Here is a 17574-nt window from a genome sequence, read left to right as displayed (position 1 = left end):
TGACCCTCTGTGGCACTGGCTCTCTGCGGCACTGTCGTCCATGAGCCTTTCCCTTCCTGACACTGGTCTTCTGCAGCACTGGCCCTCTGCGGCACTGGCCTCCATGAGCCTTTCCCGACACTGGCCCTCTGCGGCACTGGCCCTCTGCGGCACTGGCCTCCATGAGCCTATCCCTTCCCAACACTGGCCCTCTGCGGCACCCTCCATGAGCCTATCCCTTTCTGACACTGGCCCTCTGCGGCACTGGCCCTCAGCGGCACTGGCCTCCATGAGCCTCTCTCTTCCTGACACTGGCCCTCTGCGGCACTGGCCCTCTGCGGCACTGGCCTCCATGAGCCTTTCCCTTCCTGACACTGGCCCTCCCTGGCACTGGCTCTCTGCGGCACTGGCCCTCTGTGGCACTGGCCTCCATGAGCCTTTCCCTTCCTGACACTGGCCCTCTGCGGCGCTGGCCTCCATGAGCCTATCCCTTCCTGAGACTGGCCCTCTGCGGCACTGGCCTCCATGAGCCTTTCCCTTCCTGTCACTGGCCCTCAGTGGCACTGGCCCTCTGCGGCACTGGCCTCCATGAGCCTATCCCTTCCTGACACTGGCCCTCTGCGGCATAGGCCCTCAGCGGCACTGGCCCTCCGCGGCACTGGCCCTCCGCGGAACTGGCCCTCCGCGGCACTGGCCCTCTGCGGCACTGGCCTCCATGAGCCTAACCCTTCCTAACACTGGCCCTCTGCGGCACTGGCCTCCATGAGCCTATCCCTTCCTGAGACTGGCCCGCTGCTGCCCTGGCCTCCATGAGCCTTTCCCTTCCTGACACTGGCCCTCTGCGGCACTGGCCTCCATGAGCCTTTCCCTTCCTGACACTGGCCCTCTTCAGCACTGGCCCACTGCGGCACAAGCCTCCATAAGCCTATCCCTTCCTGACACTGGCCCTCTGCGGCACAGGCCCTCTGCGGCACTGGCCTCCATGAGCCTTTTCCTTCCTGACACTGGCCCTCTGCGGCACTGGTCCTCTGCGGCACTGGCCCTCTGCGGCACTGGCCTCCATGAGCCTTTTCCTTCCTGACACTGGCCCTCTGCGGCACTGGCCTCCATGAGCCTATCCCTTCCTGACACTGGCCCTCTGCGGCACTGGCCTCCATGAGCCTATCCCTTCCTGACACTGGCCCTCTTCAGCACTGGCCCTCTGCGGCACTGGCCTCCATGAGCCTATTCCTTCCTGACACTGGCCCTCTGCGGCACTGGCCTCCATGAGCCTTTCCCTTCCTGACACTGGCCCTCTGCGGCACTGGCCCTCAATGGCACTGGCCCTTCACGGCACTGGCCCTCTGCGGCACTGGCCCTCCACGGCACTGGCCCTCTGCGGCACTGGCCCTCTGCGGCACTGGCCCTCCGCGGCACTGGCCTCCATGAGCCTATCCCTTCCTGACACTGGCCCTCGGTGACTCGGGCCTCCATGAGATGGTCCTTCCTTCCACAAATATGGAGAATGTGCCTCAGGTTCAAACGAGTTACTTCTCTTGTGCATCTTTGCATAAGGGGACCCTCTCACTGTCTTCTGGTTCCAGAGCAGGCTGTATTTTTTAGTCTGGCATGTCTTTACGGATGGGCTTCTTTCTCCCACTTCATCTACCATCATGTCACCATGCCAGACCGTCCCCCGCCCACCTCCCTTTTCTGCATGAACCGCTTAATCAATTAACCCTCTTTAATTAAGCAGCTGGGAATCCACGAGCTCAGATGAGCTCCCTGTCAGTGGTCTAAGCAGAGAATCTACCAGCAGAGAAGGGCTGCTGGGCCCTCTGGACCTGCCCCCGTCCAGCCTGCTCTTCACACCCACGTGCTCTCCATCCTGACCCTCGGCTCTCTCCAAGGCTGGCCTGCATATGAATGAATGAATGAATGAATAATTAATGAATTAAATTATATTTATATAGCGCATCACCTCAACTGCAGCCTCTTGCACGCATCCCCTACGTTTCCTTTGCTTACACGCGTACTCCGTGTCGGACAGGAGCAGAAAAAAGGGCCGAGTACCCCAAAATAAGAGTTCCCGTCCCCCAATACTGCACCAGAAAGCTAAAATAAAAGGTGGCCCACATTTGAAAATAGGGCAGTTTTGTACTTTTAAAGGCACTATGTGTAGGTGTTTTTGCAAAGTAGGGGAGACTGCTTCCATTTGTGCTTGCTCCAGGCAAGGTTTGTGGTAATATCTGGGAAATCAACCATAAAAAACGGCCATCCAGACAATAAAACAGGCCCACAAACCTCCCAAAACCCGGTCCACACACTGACCGATTGGACTAGCCCCTTAGCAGCAATTTAGAACATGCTTCATCAATGTGGAATGCCTCTGCATGGATAGTACGTAGAAGCCTTTCGTTGCAGGGCCTCGGTACTAAAGTAATACAATTACCAATATTTTCTCCAACAGTGTTTGATTTTCATCTCTCAAATATCAGCTTTAAATATTTTTTCAAAATCCAGCAATTTTTCTCTAAACATCAGCTTATGAATTCTGAAAATATACACATTTTCATTTCAAATACACGCTTTTCTGATTTGGAACACATTTATTAATTAAAATAAGCAAACGCTTTTAATTTAGTTCACTGGACAGCACACAGGAGAGCTACTTACAGGTAGCTGGAGAGCTACTGGCTGGAGAAGCCTGATGTAGAAGATGGAAGTCTGAACTCCACCCTAGTGAAATAGTCCCGCAAGAGGGGTGAAATCTAGCATGAGGTGGGATCTGAGAAGGGAAGAGCTTCAAAGCGATAACCAGTTGACCACTTTGTTCGAAGGAGCATCTTACCTTTGCCACAAATTGCCTCTAAAGGTGCTCCCCTGACTTTTTTTTTAACTTCACATCCTTTGTACTTTGTTAAGCTTGTGAAGATTAACATAAAATTATGCGGAGGTGCAAGTTAGCCGACATTGAACCTTTGCACAGCCATCTTTTATCTGCAGGTTGTTCTATGCCTCTCAGTAAACAACACTGCACTCTCCGCCCGTCCTCACCCGTCCCACCCAGCCCTGGCTGCGCCGAATGTAAGCTGGCACCAGCTAAACCACTCTCCCAGACTGTCAGGATGCAATGTTTCCACCTCTTCTATGCAGTCAACCCAATGACAGATCTTTATTTATCTTCACACAGGCCATGCTTTCCCATCAGATCATCTGCAGTGTGAGGTATGAGGGAACTGCAGGGTGACACAATGGACAGATTCCTTCCTATTCCTCAGAACTGACTACATTTCCCATCACACTCTCCTGGGGATTATTTAGCCCAATTGTTGGCCACTTTATCAGTCTGGCTCTTCTCCTAAGGCTGCTCAGCTTCTCCCCAATGCTTTGATGCAAAATGCTTATGGAGGTTTTACTGATGATAGGAAGAGTTTTACTGATGATAGGAAGAGGTGTGGCGCCGCGGCCAGGGCGACTGACGCTGGAATCTGGGGACCAAGGTTCGATCCCCGGCTCCGGCGGCAGGTTAGCCCAGCACCATGTGACTCTGGGCAATAGCTCGCTTAATCTTCTCGACGGCCCCCAGCGCCTAGAGACCCTTACGGGTGATTGTGCGCTTTACAAAATGTGGACTTTACTGATGTGCATTCTCAGTTCATTCACTGAATACTCACCGCTTCCCTCAAGTCGGCTGCAGCTGGGCGTCTCCTGTGGTGGTCGAAGGCCCTTTCTCCTACTCTCAGCAGAGTCCTGTCCCCGGTAAATCTCCCACCTGCACCGACAACTGCATTGTTATCACCTCCCGCATGCATTTAACTTTATCTCTTGCCTGCAAATTAACGACTGGTCCCTCCTTAACCACCAGGTAGAACTCTGGGTGTAGGAAATTGGATTAGTGGTTGGGGTAGTTGAAACCCTACTTAAGCAGCAGCCACAATTTCTGTTAGTGTGAAGTCACAAGCAGGGGCGGCTCCTTCGCTAAAGCAGAGGAGCGTCGCCCCACTTCTCTCAGACCAGTGAAAAAAGGAAGAAAAGAAAATTATAAAAACATTATTATTATCATTCTATTTTTCTTAGCTATGTGGCTACGTTAGGGTGGGTCTGGGGTCAAAGGGGGAGGAGTGGTGGGCACACGCTAAGTGAGCGTGACGATTTGGTTGGCTATCTTAGGACGGCCAGTCATGCGCACTTGCCATGTTCCCCACCAGGCTGTGATGCACAGCCTGGTGCGGAACATGCACAGGCTGCACTGACTGTCTAAGCGCCAAACCACTGTGCTCATACCAATTACAATGCTGCACTGCAGCATTGTGATTGGCTAGGGGAACCAGTGGGCTTCCTGTTCCGCGACACGTCAGAAGGGAAGTGGATGAGAGGCACCACGGCCGAAGAAGTAAGTGTTTTTTGAAATAGTTTATTTTTTTCATCCCCATTCCCTGCCAGCCATTATTGCTCACAAGCAACCCCAAATTAACCTGTGACTACCCCTCTATTAGCCTGGTGCAGAAGCAGTCATGCTTAACATAGAGGCAATGTGTAAAGCATTAATGCAGCACTTCAAACAGTAATAAAGTGAAAAAACCCACACCAATTAATAAAAAACAGAGTAAGATTTAATAAATTATTTGAAACCAACATAACAAAAATCCAGCAAAACCGAAATATGCAGTTTTAAAGATTCAGCAGAGCTGTGAGGAGATGCATTGTGCCGCATCGGTTCTGCCCAAAGGACCATAACTGGGATGACAGAGCACCTTCAGGCTCACTTTCAAAGGTCCAGGACTCGGGTGGCTCCACTTAGAGGGCAAGGCTCACAGCAAGTAGAGTTCATGTGCTGGGTTCAAGATAGTTGAAAACGTTTCTGTCCCAGAGACTCTGATCAGGAGGCCAGCAAACTTTCCCTTAGCTGGTGGTCCTTGCATCAAGATATGGGTCCAGTCCTTCACTCTGGCAGTAGGGCAGAAGCAAAGCAGCAGAGTAGTCCTTCTCAGCCTTCCACATGTCAAGAGGTGTGCTGAAGAGTTGGGCCTAATGGTCTATTATTTATACCTAATACCTACTTAGAAATAGGGTAAGGTTCTGAAGGTTTCCACCCTCAGGGGTGTTTGGCATTTACTGCTTTCCTGCCTTGGCCCACAAAAGACTAGTGTCAAACCCTTTGTGAGTGTGCACAGGCAGAGCATTTGTGATGTGCAAGTGTGGTAGGACACTGCTCCCCTCCCCCATTCAAGTCAGTGATGGCCATCCTGGCAATACCGGTTAACCCTTTGTCTGATTGTCTGAGAGCAATACAGAATGACTAACTGCCAGCTATACCTAGTCATGTGCCCTAGGATACAGGCTACAGACACCAAATCGTCAGGACAAAAAAATACCAAATTTCTAAAAGTGACATTTTCAGAATTGTGGCTTAAAATCTAACTTTAAATAAAAATTCTTTAGACACCAAATTTGAAATTCCTAATTGCTCCCAATTGAAAGGTATCACTTGTTGAAAGTAATAAGGTAACCCGAAGTTATTTTATAGGAGAGTTACGCCTTGCAGTAGTGAAAAACACATTTTAGAGTTTTTAACTACCAGGACATGTAAAAGTCAAAAGTACATGTCCACTTTTTAAATACATTGCACCCTGCTCAAAAGGCTGTTTAGGGCCTACACTACGGTTGACTTATCAGTATTAAAAATGAAGGTTTGGGCATGGTAAATGGTTTATTTGGACAGGCCAAAATGGCAGTTTAAAACTACAAACAAAGTCTGCAGTGGCAGGCATGAAACATGTTTAAAGGGCTACTTAAGTGGGTGACATAATCAGTGCCGCAGGCCCACTAGTAGTATTTAATTTTCAGGTCCTGGGTACATGTAGTACCACTTGACTAGGGACTTACAGGTTAGTAAATGTGCCAATTGGGTGTAAGTCAATTTCAACATGTTTAAAGGAAAGAGCATAAGCACATTAGTACTGGTTAGCAGTGGTAAAGTTTGCAGAGTCCTAAAAGCCAACAAAAAAGGGGTTTAGAAAACAGGTGGGTGAAGGTAAAAAGAGCAAAGAGCAGCATTTGGATATTATTAGTTCCCGCAAGCCTGCGGTCCAACTTAGTTACAGAAACATGGCTCACCCCTACATGCAACCCTAATATTGTGATCACCATTCCCCTGGCTATAAATTTATTCGCAGGGCAAATGCATTAAAGCAGGAGGTGGAGTTGCGATTACTCATTGTGATGTCCTCTCCGAGTTCCTCCTGAGTTCAGACACCTTCTACTGGGCAGAGGATATAAGTTTTAAGATTGGATCTGGAAGAATGGCCGACACCACATAGAGTCAAGAAAGACTTTTGTTCAAAGTTGTTGGACCTTCTGGTTTTGCTTGCACTCAAATATCAAACGCTACTTATGTGAGGCGATTTCAACTTCCACATGGATCCGATCAACAATTTAGACACCAACACCCTTAGTACCACAGAGAGATAGAGATCGAGAGAGAGACAAAACACACACACTCTGGGCTCTTTCACTGCACAAAATCCAGTGGCATATAAACACACATTTCACAGGGTTCCGTGAAAAATAATTCATGGGTTCTCTGAAACATGGCTCCTTTTCATCATAATAAAAGGCTCATAATGTCTCTGTAGAGCTTTACCACTGTGTGTGTGTATATATATATATACATGCAAAGTTGTGTGTGTGTGTGTGTGTGTGTATATATATATATATATATATATATATATATATATATATATATATATATACAACTGTATGTATGTGTATGTATATATATATATACATATATATATATATATTCACTGAAAAAACCATAGGTTATAGACCATATATAGTTAGGAATTAGCATTTAAAAAACCTTATTTTACTCACACAAAACCATTGAAATTCCATATATAGTTAGTTGCACTAACTATATATCGCGCACCCGCAATCCACTGCTGATCATGTCACATATTACATCATTCATGACATGGTCAGTGACATCACTGATGACATCACTGATGACATCTCAAATGACATCACTGATGACATCACTGATGACAACATCCAGTGACTGTATTTTTCTGTAAAGTTAAAATATGTCTTGAGTGGATGTATAAGTGTCTGGATGAAGGATTTAGTAGGTGCATGACTGACTGTATGAGTGAGTGATTAAATGTGTCTCACTGAATGCATGGGTTAGTGACTAAACTGTCTTAATTTGTGCATCATTATGTCTGTTGTTCTGTAAACTGCTGCATGTGTTGATCATTAGCTATACGAGAGGCTATATGTGTTATTAATTGGTTGCCCAAGTATTTCTATGGGAGATTGAGTTTGTGTGGGGGTGGCTGGAAGGTGTGTGACTCTATGCATAGATGTGTGAGCAGTTTATTCACTAGGTGTATGAGTTCAAGAGTGCATGTGGAAACAGCTACATGGGCAGTTGACTGTGTGCATGAGTGTATTGATGAGTGAATGGATATCTCAATGCTACATGTCATAGTAAGTACATATGTAAAACACAGTACATGTGAAAGTTGGCATATATAAATAACTGTGCATGAGAGCCACTGAATGAGTGAGTGGTTGTATCGATCATTGTGAACGTGTATCAGGGATTGTATAAGAGAGTAAATATGTGTTAGTATATGTTTCAATAAGTAAGGTGTGTTTAACTGTATAGTTGAAGAAATGGAGGTGAGATTGTTTCTTTGCATGACTGACTGGGTGTGTGAGTAACTCCATGGATGAGTGGCAGTGTGTGAGTGTCTGTTTACACTGAGTGTATCTAAGGTTATATTAGAGTCTGAAGAGGTTTATCGTATTAGCACAAGAATGATGTCAAATGAGATGTCATCAGTGATGTCATCAGTGATGTCATTTGAGATGTCATCAGTGATGTCATCAGTGATGTCACTGACCATGTCATGAATGATGTAATATGTGACATGATCAGCAGTGGATTGCGGGTGCGCGATATATAGTTAGTGCAACTAACTATATATGGAATTTCAATGGTTTTGTGTGAGTAAAATAAGGTTTTTTAAATGCTAATTCCTAACTATATATGGTCTATAACCTATGGTTTTTTCAGTGAATTTTCAAGGTTTTGTAAATGCTAATTCCTAACTATATATGGTCTATAACCTATGGTTTTTTCAGTGAATTTCAATGGTTTTTTAATAGCAAATATCATAAGCTGTCGAATGTCAAGTACGTGGTAAGTAAAAACATTTTCGTGTTTATGCACACTGATCTGCTTTGAATACTGCCCCCCACCCCTCATTTCTATTAGGAGTACTCTCTCTTTGCAGATAGTGAAGGGTAGTTAACGCAGCCCTTTGCCCCCTTTGTAATACGTCGTGCCTGCTTCTCTCTCCATTTGATTGATTGTTCTCTTTGGTTCATTCTCTATTTACAAACAAGCACAGAGTCGCAATACTCTGTTTAGTCTTTGCAGATAGCGAAAAATCGTGTAAAAAAACAAAAGGAATCGAGCAAAATCAGTAGGCCACTAATGGGATCTCTTTTTGACCTCGCTAAAATAGAAACATTAGGAACAACCTGTTGAAAATAGCAATGCGTATGTACATAAGTGGCGTTCATTTGTGTTCACAGTACCCCTTGTTGATTGTTTCAATCGAGCATTGAATTGTTCGAAGTTAATTCTCTTAAGGATCTTCTCTACCTGCAAACGAGGAAGAATAGGAATATTCTCTCTCCCTTTGCAGATAGTGAAGGGTAGGTAACGCAAGCCTTTAACACGTCGTACCTATTTCATTCCTCATTGATTGATTGATTGTCCGAACATTGACTGTTTGGGAATTAGTTCTTTTTGGAGGTATTCCCTGTTTGCATATAAACGTAGGAAAATCTTTGCAAGTAGTGAAAGGGTACGTAATGCGGACCTTTCTCCCCCGTTGTAATCTGTCATGCCTATCTACTCCCCACTGATTGATGCACCTTTTTCACCCGGACCATTTACTAGAGATACGTCATCTGGCCCGACCAGAGAGCACCCCTAGTGAAAAGGACATATGCAATAATAACGAAGTGATCACTGTATCCTGTTAACAGAAACTTTACCATGAAACAACCTGGAAAGAAAAAAATAGGAAAACGAAAATCAGTAGGCCACTGATGAACATGAACATGAACTTTTATTAAACAACAAACAAAGAAACGATAACATAACGTAATGATAAAACCTATTAATGTCCTACAAACAAGAAAACGTTAAAGTATGCCAGTGGTGAGAGACCAGAAAAACAGTCCGAGAAACCAAATCACCCCTCGCTGTCCCAACTCATGCACTCTGAAAGTTCAAAGTTTTGAGGAGTGCTTGTAACATTGTCTGAAGCCTATTTGCAATTGCTTCATCTTCACTATTCTTAAAGTAAGTGGGGGCTGTTGTGATGCGGTGCCACCCTGAACCGCTTGACGGAGGCCCCCGAGGGACGGTGTCATGTCGCGGACTCGGAGGGGGCGCTTGGCTCCGGCCCCCTCCCCAAGTCGTGTTGCCCTGGTGTGGCCTGAGATCGCCCCCGACATAGGTGGCCGGCTCCCGGGGTCAAGCGGAACTTTTTTCCTTTTGGTGACTCTTCCATTCTTCACCTTGTCCCACAATCCGTTTCACCTAAAGACACGCTGTAGTGGGGCACCCCTTTTCCATTTCATTTGCCATTCAGCCCGCTTTTGCTACACTGTGCCTCTTCCGCTATTCAGCTGTTTACCGCCCGCTCTTTCGACTACAGCGTCTCGCTCACCATGTACTTGAGTTGCTCCCGCTCTTGCGGTGCAGCGATAGGCGGCTGCCACAGGACTCTCAAAATGGCGGCCATCTCTTCAGATTTGGGCGTGGTCCACTAAAATGGGCCTGCGACACCTTGGAACTCGGACGCTTGTCTGCTAGAGCTTGGGCTCCATTCTCGAAAGCGTCCCCTCATCCTTGAAGATTCTACAAAAGTCTTGGGGGCCCCCGACTCCCGCAGGCTTCTGGTGGGGAGCGCCTAGCATGATTGCTCGTGGAATGGCCACGACGGAGCTACGAAATGGTGGTGCTCTCATGCTAACGCCAGCTTCAGTCTGAAACATCCAGAAACACTGTAGACTACCAATTCGATCAGTTCCGGTAGCGCTCCAACGTGACCCGGTAGAGAAGAACTTGCCCTCCCCTCTTTGACTGATGGTTCTTGTTGCCTGTCCCTTCTGTTGTCATTTAACAGAACTATTTAGCCTGCTGAAAGGGGTTGTGTGCCGTCCGCTGGTTGGTGGAGACATTTTCACTATATTCTGGACCTGCGTTGTCGCGTAATGCGTCATATGACGCGCCGCGTTAGAAAGTTTAATAAATTATTAAACACAATAAACAATCCTTAAAAAATAAAAAAAAATAAAAAATAATCAACAAAACCAACAATCAATTAACAACAGTATTTGAAAAGTCTATCATTCATTTTTCATTGCAGTACGCTGCTCAGAAAGCTTCCCGGTTCCCGGACCGGGCGCTACCCACGCAAAAAAACAAAAAAAAAATTATTTTTTTTTGCCCCGCGGGGCCGTTTTAAAGCCTCCACATTAAACCTAGGGGGTCAGGGAGGATCTACTATGCCCCCTTATGGTTATTTGCCCCTTTGTTTTGGCCTCCTCTTGTCTCTCGATCCTACCGAGAGACAAGATGGCGGCAGCTACGGACTTTTTGGAATGTTGACAGACGCCAGAGAACCAATCAGCTTCGCTTCACAAAGCTCCGTTGCGCGAAAAGTACGCGTCCTGGAGCGCTGCCCGGTCCGCTGCTACAGATATATATCTTTTTTTAAACGTTAATTTCTCAAAATCCACTGGAGCACATATATTGAGACCTACAAAAGGCACATCGGGCTACCAGTCCCTACAATTTTGCCAAGTTTCGTGCAAATCTATTCAGCCGTTCGGGCTAAAAGTGAGGCTAACCGCCCTATGGAAAAATCAATGTTAAAAACACGTTTTGGGACCCCCCTTTTTTCTCGGCCCCCCCTTGACGAAACCCCCCCAAATTTTCAGGGGCTGCTCAGAAACAAAATGTGCCATTTTCCTGAAAATTTCAGCCAATTCCGTCCACAAACGCCAAAGTTATTAGACATAGAATTTTCAAAAAACCCATAGAGAAAAAATCCTAACTATATATACCTACTGGCGACCGCCAGTAGGTAATATATATACATATATATACATACACACACACTCTTAGAGACACTCTATAGGACGCCAATGTTTCCACCCCGTCTATGTAGTCAACCCAATGACAGATCTTTATCTTCACACAGGCAAAGCTTTCCCATCAGATCATCTCCAGTGTGACATATGAGGGGACTGCAGGGTGATACATTATGGGGAAGACATAGGTATAAATACATACACATATATGACAGGCCCAATGGAAGTACGTGGGGGGAACAAGCCCCTGAAGGGTCGTCTTCTTCTCAGAAGGAGATGAGAAAGACAGTAACCTCCTCAGGCCATGCCAAAAATGAAACTTTTCTATTCCTGTCTTTCATGGGACATCATATACATCCTGGGTGCATTTGCACAAAATGCATTTGTTGTGCAATGGAAGCCGGGACCCATATCAGCTTAAACTGTGACTAAGTGGAAGCTGTGTGAACTACATCTGTGTTATCTTGGAGTATCTTGCAGGGCCATCATTGGCCTGTATCCCTGCCTCTTGAACCACGCTCCTTGGCTTTACAGTTAGGTCTGTGCTTTATAAATACACAAACATGTCTATGATTTGCCAGTCGCAAAGGCTGTAATTGCAAATTAAGGACCGATCCAAAAAATCTGCAATAGTATTTAAAAAATCCTTTTTGTATGGAAATGCAAATGCGTGTCCACAAAAAAGGGACAACACAGATTAACAACAGTACACGAGGGAAAGTGCCTCTGGCCTGGGCGGTATAAATAGCATCGAAACAAACAGGGCCAAGTAAATAAAGCAAGACGAAAATCTAAATAAACACAGGAGAAAACTTTTCAGAACTCGGTGTTTACCCTGGCACGCGACCGGCTCGCACTGCTCTTGACATATTAGGAAGAATTTTGGCTTGGGAAGTCTGAAAGCACTTTGAGAAAAAAAAGGGCAGATGTTTCATGTCAGCCGAGGCCTGGAATGCTTTCTGCACGCGGTCTTTTTATTAATAAATGCCGGGTTCTTTCTTCTCTCTCTATAGCGTGCACGTGTCTGTCATTCGAGGCGTTTTCCTTAACTCCTCTCCTCAGACCCTTCGAAATTATTATTCTCCTAACTATTTTTGCTAATTGTGTGGCCTTAGCGATCTACATCCCGTTTCCGGAGGATGATTCCAACGCCACCAATTCGAACCTGGTAAGTGACCGCCTTCCCGCCCTTTCCGCTGCTTGCTTGCTTGCTTGTTATGGATGCTTTCTTAACCTGTCGCCATCTTGTGGTTTGTTGTTGCTCTACACTGTTACTGTGTCATTTACCTTTGACCCCGAATACTTTTAATTTGACTTCTGTTCACCTGTAATTTGCTGATACCATAGACGGGATTTGCAAAATCTAGTCAGAGACAGCCAGGTGTCCTTCAAGCCGCCATTTTGTACCACTTTGGTTTCTACATGGTGCCTCTACGGTTCTCAAACTGCTCCATGCATTTCATAGTCTGGAGCAGCCAATCGAAGGCTTTTGCTTCACTGCACCAACGCTTAGTTAATGTGATGTTATGTATTCATCGTAAATGTACCAACAATAACATAGTTTGTTCTGTGCATGCACAGCAGAAGTTTACTTGTTTCTACCACTGCAAAGCAATAAAGGGCTGTACATAAATAACCTTTTCTAGTGTGAACAGCAGCAATGGGCACCTTTTCTTGCAGCTATACAATATATGTACATCATCACTGTGACTTTCTCTGCAAATATAAACCCACAATTGGTCCCTTTGCATGCAAGTGTACCACGGTAATGTAGCTTTTGTTGCAGATGTAAAAGAGACGAACAGCCACAATGCAGCATCCCGTTGATGATGAGCTGCAACAGTGATGCCTTTTCTCTATATGTGCCACAGCATTGCGTTTGCGGTCAAAGTGTGTCATGTAGTGGCAACTGTATTGCATCTCCATTTTAACCCCCAACCTGAGAAGCAACTCTTATTGTTAGAGAATGCCACGTTCAAGAGTATCGAACCAAGGTATCAAACTCTTGTGGCTCTCACATGACCTTTTAGCATCTGTGGTATCTTGGAGTTGCTATAGGGATGGAACACTTGTCTGAGTTCCAGTTTTGGAGCACTCTCTGCAGGGGTTCTTGAATCAAAGGACAGAGGTGGTTTGAGAGGTGGGCTGGCAGTGGGTGGAGGTTGTGGCTGAGGTGCCAATCATAAAGGTTGCTGGATGACCTAACTTGTGCCTTGGTCAATACTTACTTCCACACTAGCCCACTGAGCTGTCTTATTAACTGAGGAGCTGGGTGGTGGGGTGGTGGGGACAACATGACTCCCCCTGCCAAACTGAGGAAGACGTGGTACATTATCTCTTTTTGGTTTGTCAAGAAAAGTAATGCCACAGAACAGCATTGAAATTGTAGTACCGGTCAACGTGATCCAGTTGTGGCATATGGATTTCTAGACGTTGGAAGATAAATGTCGAGCAGACAAAAGAAGGAGTACTTTGATGGTTACATGCATGTAAATATTTAAAACAAGCATTGGCTAAAGCAACACCCGCCATCCAACATCAATAACCATTTAAATATGCAAGTGAAAGTAATTGGAATGTTTTCCACAGCACAACTAACTCTATCGGGCGTCAACTCAAATGACACTATTTCGCTGGTCGATTCACTTGGCGCGTGTGATCTCGTCCAGCTTGTAAATAGCCCCACCCATAAGGCTGGGCATATACTCGATGGAGTATTCTCTAACGACACTAGGATCTCCACTGGCCTTCCGCTGCCGCTAGTTTGGACTGACCACTATGCCGTGCCACTGGAATTTTCCTTTCCTGTTTCAGGTACTACTAACATGGGAACCACTCCATTTATTCTTAGGAGAAATCTTGGGAAGATATCGGATGAGGCTCTTGTCCCTCTTGTTTCCACTCCTGAAACTTTATTATCTAAAGACGTAGCTGTGGCAGCTCAAGACCTGATGGATTCTATCGCCAGGGCAGTGGAACAACTTGCCCCCTCATCTCTGGGTTATGTAGCACGTCGAAAGCCTACGGCACCCTGGTTTTCTGACCAGTTACGACTCTTGAGGCAGAGATGTAGGAGTAGTGAGAGAAACTGGAGGAAATCTTGGGACTCCAATGATCGAGAGGCTCACAAGTCCGCACTGCGGGAATATAAACGGGGAGTGGTGACAGCGAAGCAGGAGTACTTCTCCAACCTGACCAGTTCCCTCTCCTCTGCCAGGGAGCTCTTTAAAATCGCTGACACCTTATGCTCCCTGCAACTTCCAGATCCCGTAGTCAGTTCGCAGGAACTTTGCAATAATATCTCTGACTTCTTTCACAATAAAATCCTTGATATACATGTCTCCTTGGAAGCTCAGTGCCATGCTTTGGATCAAAGCTTATTGCCTGTCATTTCCAGTCTTGATTCCCTAGGTACAGATCCTTCCTGTTCTCTTGTGGAATTTCCACCTTTATCCTTGGAAGGACTGAACCTGTTGCTTGACAGGACCAAATCTGCTTCCCCCCTCGACCCTCTACCTCTGCAAAAACTGAAAGAGTGTAGAAATAGCCTTCTTCCTCCTATGCTTGAGGTAATGAACAAGGCTATTACTCAGGGTTCTTTTCCTTCTGTGTGGAAGAAGGCGATTGTGAAACCACTCCTTAAGAAGCCGTCCCTTGATCCGGCCTTGCTTAAAAATTTCAGGCCGATCTCCCTCCTCCCTGCCCCCGCTAAGATGCTTGAGGCACATCTGAATTTCCATCTTTCCTCTTTCCTTGAGTCATCTGAATACCTTGACAGCACGCAATATGGTTTTAGAAAGCACCATAGCACTGAGTCCGCTCTCACTTATGTGGTCAATAACATTCGACGCAAAGTGGACTCGGGCCAAACCACGGTTCTGGTTCTGCTAGACCTCACGGCCGCGTTTGACACCCTTTCCCCGGCCATTCTTACATCGCGGCTCGGGGAAGTTGGTGTCAAGGGACCGGCCTTGAGTCTCCTCAATTCCTTTCTGTTGGAAAGGGAGCAGAGAGTGTTGCTCGGGAACCACCTCTCCCCTGCCAAGTCATTGCAGTGTGGGGTGCCACAAGGGTCGGCTTTAAGTCCGACCCTATTTAACATCTATGTGGCTCCCCTGGCAAGACTAGTAAGATCGCAGGGGATGGAGGTGGTGTCCTATGCAGATGACACCCAGATTATGGTTTCACTTGCTCACTCCTCTGTCAGGACCTCTGCCGCCGGTTTCAGGGTATGCATGCAGTATGTGGCAGACTGGATGACTATAAATTCCCTGAAACTGAACGGCGAAAAGACGGAGGTGCTGATTTTTGGGAAGGACCAAGATGCTTGGTCAAGTGAGTGGTGGCCATCTTCTCTTGGCATCTGCCTCACCCCTTCCCAATCCGCCAGAAACCTGGGTGTCATTTTCGACACCTCGCTCTCTTTCTCCCTGCAAGCCAACAGGACCGTGGCTACCTGCTGGGGTGTGATCAGGATACTCAATAAGATCCGCGGGTATCTTCCCCCCCAGGCACGTAAACAGGTTGCAGTTGCTTTGGTAGGATCGAGGTTAGATTACTGTAATTCTCTATATATGGAAGCCAATAAAAGCCTCCTCCATCGACTGCAGGTTGTGCAGAATGCTGCAGCTCGATTTGTCCTGGCTCTTCCTAGTGGAGAAGCGTGGCTCAGTGGTTAGAGGCGGCAGACCCGGAAGCTGAGATCGACCGTGGACCAGGGTTCGATTCCCCGCCTCGGCGGGTCTCGGGCTCAAAAATTCCACGGACTCGACAATTCTCGCTCCGGTGCCTACTCGAATCACGGGGTCACACTCTGCAACTCTGGGCAATAGCTTGCTTAATCTCCACTACGGCCCCTTGCGGCAGGATGCCTGGCTTTCACCTTGTGGACGCCCTGCCGGGGTTTCTCACAGGGGAATACCAGGACGGGTTCCCTAAGCAAGCGCCAGGATGCCCTTTGGGTGACAGGTTTGCGCTATATAAGTACACCTACATTTACATTTACAAAACCTCTTCTGCTACGGCAGCTAGGAAAGAACTCCACTGGCTTCCTGTCCAGCACCGAATTTGTTTTAAAGTTCTGTGTCTGGCCTACAGAGCTGTGACAGGAGGCTCCTCTAGTGCTATTAGTTCTCTCCTTATGCGCTATGTTCCTGCAAGAGGCCTTCGTTCTGCGGGACTCTGCCAACTTGTAGTTCCGCGTTTCAAGCTAGCCAGGTGGGGAGCCAGAGCCTTTTCTGTGGTGGCCCCTCAGCTCTGGAATTCGATTCCTATCGAAATGAAAACCCTTCCTACATTTGAGTCTTTTAAAAAGGCTCTTAAAACTTTCCTTTTTAATAGGGCCTATCAATGAGAGAATGCTGTAGAGTGTACTGTAGTGGGGCTTAGCTGCCTTATTGGATTTAGGCGCCTTGACGCCCATTGTGGCTAAGTTGCGCAAGATAAGATCTGTTAAAAAAAAAAAAAAAAAAACTGAATCTTGTAGAAAACATCTAAAAAACGCATGCATTCATAAGATCAGGAGTAGAAACTATTTGTGTATTTCCATGATTGGGGGAAGTGGAGACCTTGTTAATAGCATGTCTTACAAGAAACCTAGTTAGCAAAGTGCTGTTAGATATTTCAGAGTGAAATTGCTTTTTCAATTCCATTATTCCTTCGAGTGAGTCCTGATACCCCTCGCCACACATAGCAGTGGAAATATTAGGCTGTGCTGTTCATTCACCTGCGGCGGCTATATACACAAATCTTTAATTGGAACCTGACCACAAGTGTCTAAAGTCGACCAGTGAGCTAGAATCACAGTACCTGGCAACAGTTGTTTTCTTTTGCCGAATGACTCTAGAACAGAGTCTGTGGTGCATTGTGCAATTTTTTCTCACGTCTTTTAAGTTGTACTGTGGTAATGTGTTAATCTATGTTTATTAGTAAGGATTCTCATAAATAATGCTTTCATTGGGTCACATTTACTTTCACGGTCATGGTATAAATGTATAGCTCTATATTACAAGCATGGACACATATATCATCTACCAGGTCCTTTTAATTCTACAGGACCATCCCCCGTCCCACCCCCATGAGGCACCAGGTGACCCAAGCCAGTCCTGTACTAAGAGTAGCACAGACCACGCCCCTTCATACCCTCTCTTTTCTGCTGTTAAGCTGCTGTGAGTCGACATAGCTGTGCTTATGCTGTATCTATTGCAAGACCCGTCTGTGCTGCCACACAGTGCAGCAGCAATCCCCCCCGCTCTGTCAAGGCGAGAGGTAGTAAGGGCCGGCACCCTAACACGGCACAGTGCACTCAGACAAAGAGCTTGACAAGTACAATGAGTCTGTGGTTTCTTATTCACCACTGCAGCTGATGCTGTTCAGAATTAACATTCTTGGCAGGCTTTCTGCATTAATTAAAGCCAGATGGAATACTTT

At 46.4% G+C, this 17574-nt stretch overlaps 1 protein-coding gene across 6 annotated transcripts in view; it reads left to right on the top strand.

Moving 5' to 3' along the window:
- The window catches only part of CACNA1C (calcium voltage-gated channel subunit alpha1 C), a 2299705-nt gene that overhangs the window by 858557 nt on the left and 1423574 nt on the right, over nt 1-17574 (top strand). For all 6 annotated transcript variants that reach the window (XM_078673661.1, XM_078673663.1, XM_078673662.1 and 3 more), the window contains exon 3: nt 12208-12313. In XM_078673661.1, the coding sequence (XP_078529787.1) occupies nt 12208-12313 (106 nt within the window). The remainder of the gene's footprint in view (nt 1-12207; nt 12314-17574) is intronic.

Source organism: Lissotriton helveticus, chromosome 1_1 (genome assembly GCF_964261635.1).
Source record: "Lissotriton helveticus chromosome 1_1, aLisHel1.1, whole genome shotgun sequence".
In the NCBI taxonomy this organism is placed as follows: Eukaryota; Metazoa; Chordata; class Amphibia; order Caudata; family Salamandridae; genus Lissotriton; species Lissotriton helveticus.
This window is presented reverse-complemented; position numbering and strand designations above follow the sequence as displayed.